Below are 8,709 nucleotides of genomic sequence, written 5' to 3'. Positions count from 1 at the left end.
AGACTTCGATATTTTTCTCGTGATTTATGGTGTTCGATGAAATATGGGAGAAAATCTGTGAATTTATGGAAAATAATTATTAAATATACTCGCTATACTCTACATTGACTACAATATAATCATTTTTATTTACCTTTTTTGGTATAATTCTTGGATTCGCGTGAGCCATGGTGAGAAAATGGTGAGAAAATCGCACATCAGTGAATGGGATCTCCTTTTCATATTTTTCTCTGAAAAGTATCGATAAATACACCCGAAGTATTTATTGTTTCCCAATATTTTTATTTCAACTATCGTTTCACGATATTCGATATTTTTTTATATTTTTCTGCGAATAATTTGTTAAATATCTTGGTAAATGTCTAATTAAGTAATATCTAGATTAGATTTCACGGTACAATCATTTTTGGCATAAACAGCCGGGAATTGCACGTTTGCATTAACATTGCGGCTTTGTTGCGATTTGTTTTGTCATTTCGGGTGTATTTAAGACGCGAAACTGTTTTAGCCTTCAATATTTTTAATATTTCAAAAAGAAACATATGACTCAGGCTACGTTCGCAATTACTGGCACAATCGAGTCAGGATGCACGCTCGGTAAAGAGTCACCGCCATTACGGAAGAGTTCATACGCGCGCCATCTGTCGGTGACTCCGAGAGGCTGTCCGATATGTGGACAATTTCGTTTCGTCATAGAACTGTTTACATTTTATTGAGCAACAGCGTTATTTATACGGTTTTATCTGCCAGAGTGACAAACATTGAATGAAAATTTGTTTTCCTTTGGAGTTATATAATAGAAACGAAAAAACTCGCGTAATCGTTGGGTCACTATACTTCGCTTCGTAATGAGTCAGCAAGATTGCGAATGTTGCCAACGCAAAAAGTTGTTTGATTAATATTCCAATTGCTTTTTCAAATGAACCTCGTGTTTCTTTTTTTATTTTTTCAGAGTGTTTCCTTGAGACTTCGGCAACGCGTGATTAATATATCGATCGACGCCCACGAACTTAGGTCCAATCCACAGGTGCGCCATTTGCGACGAACTTCGTAACATAGGAAAGAACCGGAGAAAAGTTTGCAGCCTGGGAATTTTCAACTTCGCGACAGAAATCGAAACTTTGCATATTCATTGTATTCTATTTTCATTGCACGATGTTTACTTCAAACTCTAACCTTGCGTTTTTTATTCCACGATTGTAATCTGATTCGGGGAATTCATCGATTCATTGTCGTAGAAAACGATTATTGTAATTATATAACGATGAATCATTTGTTGTTATGAAAGCAAGAAAAATTAATAAAATTGTATTACATATTTGTAGAAATTATTAAATTTAATTATTAAATTAAAAAATAAAATTGTTAATTAACTATCGGTAGTTTTAAAATTCCAATAATCATAATTGCAAGGAAAATTGCTGAAGCTTGGATCAAAATTTGCACCCTCGTTTGTGTTAAAGAATCATTCGAAATTTCAAAATTGCACTAGCTCAAGGCACAAAATAGTTATTGAAGATTTCCCAAAATTTGAAATTTTAATAGCCATCTGTGTGAAAAATTCTAACGTTCATTTTTAAAAAAATATTTTTTTTAGAAACTTCTAAAATTTTGAAACATCATTCCAGTAAAAAGGTTATTGAAAAAAACCCTAAAATTTCGTCACTCGTCGCTATAAAAAATATCGTAAACAATTCTCAAAATGCAATTAACATCGTCAAAAAAGAAAAAAAAAAGAAAAAATAGAAAAATCATGGATCCTTCTTCAAATTCAATCATCGACGTCGCAAAATGAAGAAAAAAATCGTTACAAATTCTCTAAGTCATCTGAGACACCCCAAAATTTCGCTATCCACAACCAAAAAAAAAGAAAATAATACTGAAACACCCTAAAAATTTCGTCACCCATCACAATAAAAAATATGGTACACAATTCTCAAAACTTCAATTAGAATGCAATTAAAATCGTCAAAAGAAAAATGCAAAAATCATGGACCCTTCTCCAAATTTAACCCTCACCAAAATGGAAAGAACTCATTGCGAACTCCCCAAATCACCCCATAATATCGCAAGAAATGGAAAAGAATGGAAGAATCTCGTTATTCAGCCACTTCGAGCAGGGGTTGCTGAAGGTTTCCTCCCCAATGGTCCCTTTTATCGAACGCGGTGTCTGGTTTGGATCGTACGCGCTCCAGGCGACGGGACATTCACTTTCGTTTGGTCGGGGTGGTTGCACGATGCGTCGCGCGGCGTGGAGAGGGTTGAAGCGGGTGGCGCAGCCGCGTTGACCGTTGTCCGGCGGCTGAATCGCGGATTATCCTCGTACCTGCACGATCGAGAGGACGAATCCAACTGCGCGAACGGAATCGAGGGGATTGCTGAACCTGGTGAAACGCACGAGCAAGCAAAATAAGGGGATCACGAGTCGCGAACGGGGAGTCCAGTGAGTAATACCGACACCCCTTTAGCTAAGGCTAGACCAACTTAATTTGTGTCAGGAAAAACCAAATTGGAGACTCCTACACGTGTTTGAACATTTGAAAGAAATTTTTAGCAAAATTTCACGAAGAATCATGGAAGTAACGTAGGTAATAATCGACTTGGGTAAAGAAGTTTACGTTAGACATCGTCTTTGGACTCTTTGAACTGACAATTAGAATTGCTGATAAACGTCACTGGTTGTATAAGTTATGGAGAATATTTAAGTTTCCATTTTCCTGTCGCTGCAAAGTGTCACTCAGAGGTGACATAGTTGTTCTGAAGGTTGAAGGGAATGGAAAGTGCGGGCAGGTGATCGTCGCAGGGAACCAGAGGCTCCCTGCATTATTGATAGCTCGCGGGGATCTTCGCGACAATCGGAAGTCACCGATCGATAATTTCGAACAACTTACATGTTCTAGTCTCCACGTTTTCTCTTCTAATTTCCAATAAAAGACTCCACATTTTCCACGTTCTTCGCGTACCATTAGTCAATCCCCTCTGAGGCCTGACTGCTTCACGAAATATCGAGTGGTCCCTAGAGATTCTACAATATTCCTCCATTTTTTACATACAATCCATCGTTCAATCTATCTTATTTCCAGACTGGTTCACGAAATACCAGGGGATCTTAACAAATTGTCAAAATTTATCAGAAAAACCTTGGAAATCTTCAACTGGACCTAGCAAGCCCAAAGCTAACTGTGAACTAGTCACTTCAAGCTCTAGTGCATCCTATAATTCTATAGTCTGACTGGTTCACCACATGCTACACATTCCGCAGCTCTCATGAACATCTTAGAAATTTTCCATCAGACCCCAGAGCCAATCAAACCTATCATCCTAACTATTACTAGACTGACTGGTTCACCAAAATACCAAATATAACTTGGAAATCTTCCATCAGACCCAAGAGCCCTAATCCTGGCCCAAAATCAACCATTCTAACTATTGCTAAATCTTATAACACCCTAACCTGACTGGTTCACCAAAATATTAAATATAAGTTCTATACATATTTCATAACTCTCTTATAGAAATCTTGGAGATCTACCATCAGACCCAGGGGCCCTAATCCTGGCCCCAAATTAATCAGCCTAACCATTACTAAATCCTACAACTCCCTAACCTGACTTGTTCACCAAAATACTAAATATAAGTTCTATACGTATTTCACAATCCTTTTGTAGACATCTTGGAGATCTTTCACCAGACCCAGGGGCCCTAATCCTGACCCTAAACCAACCACCCTAACTATTACTAGATCCTACAACTCCCTAACCTGACTGGTTCACCAAAATACCAAATATAAGTTCTACACATATTTCATAACTCTCTTATAGAAACCTTGGAGATCTACCATCAGACCCAGGGGCCCTAATCCCGACCCCAAATTAATCAGCCTTACCATTACTAAATCCTACAACTTCCTAACCTGTCTGGTTCACCAAAATACCAAATATAAGTTCTACACATATTTCATAACTCTCTTATAGAAATCTTGGAGATCTACCATCAGACCCAGGAGCCATAATCCTGACTCCAAACCAACCATCCTAACCATTACCAGATGTTACAACTCCTTAGCCTGACTGGATCACCAAAATACCAAGTAACTGTCACAAACTCTGCTAGTCCGTGACAGTAACCTCGTAAACCGACCATCAGAGACACCAATCCTGAGCCTAACTCTGAACCAGTCACTCCATCCATCAGGTCACTCGATTCGGTAAAGTGGAAAGCGCGCGAGTGACGCAAGTTATCGAGTGGCGTAAAGTGGCGTAGTCGCAGCTGAATCGATAGGCAAGATTATGACGTTCGCATAACCCGTGCCGACCCATAGTGCACCCCTAATCCATCGGGACCGCAACAAGTCTCCCGGGTCGGCGGCTCGAGGCCGGCGGTCCTGGCATTGACACTACGTCGCTGGTGGTCACCCTGTATTATTTAACGCGTCGAATCAATGGCGTCTTATGGATCGTTGCTCCATCCACCCCGCGTCGTGATTTCCGCGATGGCGACGCACTTGACCGCACGGCCAGCTGGGGACGCCGCGTGGAGTCCCCGCTGATCGCGCGTTCGCGTACAATCGACGGACAGGATGCTGGCGCGCTGCAGGGACGCCGTCAGGTGTTCTTTTCCCAAGTGTGGCAATTTAAACATTCCAGGGATGGAGAAGCCTGAGTCCTCCACCGGGGATGGGGACAGCAACACCGAACTCGAGGACAGGGACCCTAATAACCTGAACAAGCACCTGCAGGTACGTCGCCATTTTACATTTCTCTTTCTCTTCTTGTTATTATTTTTATTTCTTTCATCGATTCGGGTGAATCTAGTGGTTCTTTCTTCGTTTCTGAGTGCACTGGAATTTGGTCCGTCAAAATGGAGCGACAGATTCGCGAGTGTAACGTGAGATTTGACAGATGGTCTAACTAGCGAGGCTTTATTTAGTAGCAGAGCCTGACTGACCGAAATGAAGTGGTACTATTAATTTTGTTATTTTTTTCATCGATTGGGGTGAGTCTAGTGATTCTTTCTTCGTTTCTGAGTGCAGTGGAACTTGGTCGGTTAAAATGGAGCGACAGATTCGTGAGTGTAACGTGGGATTTGACAGGTGGTCTAACTAGCGAGGTTTCGTTTGTTATTTTTATCAGCTGAGGGTAATCCAGTCTGATGGATCGAAATTTTTTTCATCGATTCAGGTGATTCCAGTGATTCTTACATTTTTATTGCGCGAGTGTGGTGGAATTTGGTCGGTAAATGGGGTTACACACTCTTGAGTGTAGTATGGGTTTTGACAGGTAGTCTAACTAGCGAAACTTAATTTCTTTTTGTTTTTATCAAATAGTCTGCTCGATCAAAATGAAATGTAAGGTTGAAGATGCAGGTCTTGTTGATCAAAATGGAATGCACAACATGTAGAGTTCGACGTAGAGGATTGTGGAAGATGGTCTAACTAACGAAACTTCATTTTTACATCTTTAATCGAGTTAGAGTAACGTAGTCTGCTTAATCATAATGAAATATAAGGTTGAGGATCAAGGCTTCGTTTAATAATGGAGTCTGATTGATGAAAATGAAGTGCTACGTACAGTCCAACATGGAGGATTGTGAAAGATGATCCCTTCTTCATTTTATCGAGTAAAAGTAACATAGTCTGGTTGCTCAAAATCAAAATAAAATGTCAGGGTCAGAATTTTGGTATACGACACGAATCCCAAAGACATCCAGATAGGGGTTAATATTGCAGGCTACCAGGCGACCTTGATAAGTGCACATCGAATGACCTTGGCATTTAAAAAAGTCTCTCACTGAAGATTATACCATCCCTAAAGGAAACTTCTGGGAATTTCTGTCGAACAACTTCGAATCTACCAGAAAAGCAAACGAGGGAAAGAAGATATAGAAATGACAGCAAGAAAATTAGGATGAGGATTAATCTTGGATTCATGTCGGGACCTAGGGGACTTATCTTTAAGGAAATATTGACAGGAGTAATTATCGAAACAGGTGATGTGGGATGACGTGATCGGGGAACCGGAAGGAATACGGAGCCCAGAGTGCGCGTGGCGGCTGAGCGGCCACTGCTTCCGGTTGTCCAGGGGCTGCTGCTACGTGTTCCTCTCCGTCCTCGTCGCACCTTTGCTCGCCCTTTGCTTCGGTTTCACGTTCGCCTGCCTCGCGTTTCAGGTGAGTCGACGACCTTTTTCTCGATTCTATGGCCGATCGATCCACCTCCGGTAGACCCTCTGCACGACGCCATTATCGCGATCGTTGCCATTATTTTTGTTGCTTGGTCCGTTGGATATGTGGGTCGACGCTGTAATTCCCACTTCTTTCGCTTTACTTTGCACGAAAGCTTCATGGAAACTTCATTTCCTCCGCGAGTACTACCCAGCTGTTCTCCTCATCGATTTTCCTTTTATTCTCTCTCGCTGTGAACATTCCTGCGGCTAATTCTGGGTCGAGAATTAGCCTGGATTAGCCAGGATGAGAAGAGAGATTAATTGACCGATGTTTTCAGCATATATGGTGCCTGGCGCCGTGTCTCCGCGTTTGGAAGATCACCTGTGCAGCGTCGAGGAACTTCCTGACAGCCGTCACGCAGGCCTTCGTGCGACCAGTGATGGATTCATTGGGCTACCTGTTTCACAACATCCGAGTCTTTAATCAGAAGCTGCCCGATGGTCCGGCGCCGAAAGACGATACCCTGGTGGTCTAAGATCGAGGAACCTTTCGCGTTCGCAAATCGTCCAAGTGCCTTTCGAATCGACCAACAACGTCGAGTAGACTGTGAATCGTTCTCAAGTCCGTCCGCCAATTCTTCGTTTCCATTAACAATAAACAATCGCAATTTTAATTGTCCGCCGATGATCGAGTAGTCAGTAGCGAAGAAAATCTCTTCGATTGCACTGTCCAACAATCATTGATCATCAACAATTGTCAAATCTGTAATATCCTCGGTATGTCAAATCTGAGACTCGCAGGGCTTACTTGCCTAAAGGCGAATTCGCAAATGAAATTACTCTCTCATCTTCAGTTTCCGAAAAATACGCAGTTTTTCTCAAAACGCACGATTTTTTGGATAAAACGAAGGATTCATTCTTATGTTAAAAATTAGGCGAGAGTTTCCCGAGCTCATCGATGTAAGTGATTATGATTATTCGTGTCTGAATAACTATAATTGTTAATGAGAATTTGAAAATAAGCCGCCGAGCGTACTTTCTACGCACTACTCTTGCATTGTTGCAAGAAGTTCTTTACCCAGCACGAACTTGCTATATGTATAGTATTTTGTAGACATTTCTGAAGAGGAAATCATGGAACAGAATTGTCGAAGCAGTTTGTAATTCGAAAAATATTCGTCGTATGCGATACCAGGTTATAGCGCCAGGCAGCCATTGCTCGCTTGCCTAGACTCGGCAGTGCCGTAGCTACGCATCGTCGACACCGGTACTAATTATAATTATACTTGTTTCTGCAAATCATACTTCAACCAGCATTTTCTACCCTTACCTCGCATCTAAACGCATATTCTGAACAGAAAGGAACTTTACTTTCACGTCGAAACGAGTAACTAATAATTTAACCACCTTCAAATGGGTTAACACTAGAACCACCGATCTTTAATGGGTACCTAACTATAACGTGCACAGATTATAGTAATTTCAGCGGTACCGATGAATATGAGCGAATATATTGATTACAGTTCTTTCTTAATACGAGTTGGTATCAATTTTATTTTTAAAGCAGGTGTATGTGTTCAGTGATTGCAAAAAAGAAAATTCTGGGACCAGTCATTTTCACTGGGTTGGTAGTTCTAGTGTTAATCCCCTCTTTTAGTTGACTCGTTCTACCTAATTTTCGAACAAGCGTATTCGCGATGTAACAACGACCATAAGCTAGATTCTGCTTTTGAAAATCATCTTCAGTCCCGTGATAGAAAGAGAGAAAGAAATTAAAATTTAAAAAAAAAAAAGGTAGAAAAGTATAACGCAATTTTTGCGCGTAAATGAGTTGCGGAACGAGCCACGTCGGTTTGGACTCTGTCGATAATGAAGAATGCGTTTTTAGTGCATACAATAAGGGACAGTGGCTAGATGACAGGTAGGTAAGGTAGATAGGCAAAATGGGTACACTCGTGCATTACTATTTGTGATAGATGACAGCTGTCGTTGTTCCATAAGCCATAGAATACACGGTACCTTCTCGAAAAATAACGACATCTATCGAACAAGGAACCTGTTCCTTTCTCTCTGTTTTTCCCACGGCTTCGAGTTACCGACGAGGCCACTGGAACTACTTTTGCCCCTTGATGTATCGACGGAGAAAATGATAATTTATTTTTTAACCTAAACATTAAACGAGATTATATATTTTAAACTTGCATGTAATTATTTATATAAAACTTTAAGGCTCTTTTCTTAGATTTTTATTTAAAGTAGCAGGAATAATAATTTTTTTTAAAGTTGAACATATTTATAACACTTAAGAGTTGGGATTAGTTTCGTTTTCAAGTTTCGTCAAAATATATTCAGTTTTCTGAATTATTAATTAACGAAGGAGAGGGCAAATGGAGTCCCAGCACAGTGTACTTTAGAATATTTGTAGATATATCGCACGTTGAGAATAATGTTGCAGAATCATATATATTCAAAAAATAAAATATGTTTTATACATTTCGTAAGTATATATTCAAAAGCTTGCATTGAAATTCTGTAATTCGCAAAA

The 8,709-nt window shown here is 40.4% G+C and overlaps 1 protein-coding gene across 1 annotated transcript; it reads left to right on the top strand.

Moving 5' to 3' along the window:
* Positions 1-4,579: 4,579 nt before the first annotated feature.
* Positions 4,580-6,700, top strand: LOC108552351 (caveolin-3). The gene is made up of 3 exons (XM_017906857.1): positions 4,580-4,738; positions 5,989-6,168; positions 6,503-6,700. The coding sequence occupies exons 1-3, from the start codon at positions 4,580-4,582 to the stop codon at positions 6,698-6,700; spliced, it is 537 nt and encodes a 178-aa protein (XP_017762346.1).
* The last annotated feature ends 2,009 nt before the right edge of the window (positions 6,701-8,709 follow it).

Source organism: Eufriesea mexicana, unplaced genomic scaffold (genome assembly GCF_001483705.2).
Source record: "Eufriesea mexicana isolate 0111107269 unplaced genomic scaffold, ASM148370v2 scaffold4744748940, whole genome shotgun sequence".
Lineage (NCBI taxonomy): Eukaryota > Metazoa > Arthropoda > Insecta > Hymenoptera > Apidae > Eufriesea > Eufriesea mexicana.
Note: the sequence above shows the minus strand (reverse complement) of the source record. Positions and strands in the feature narration are given on the sequence as shown.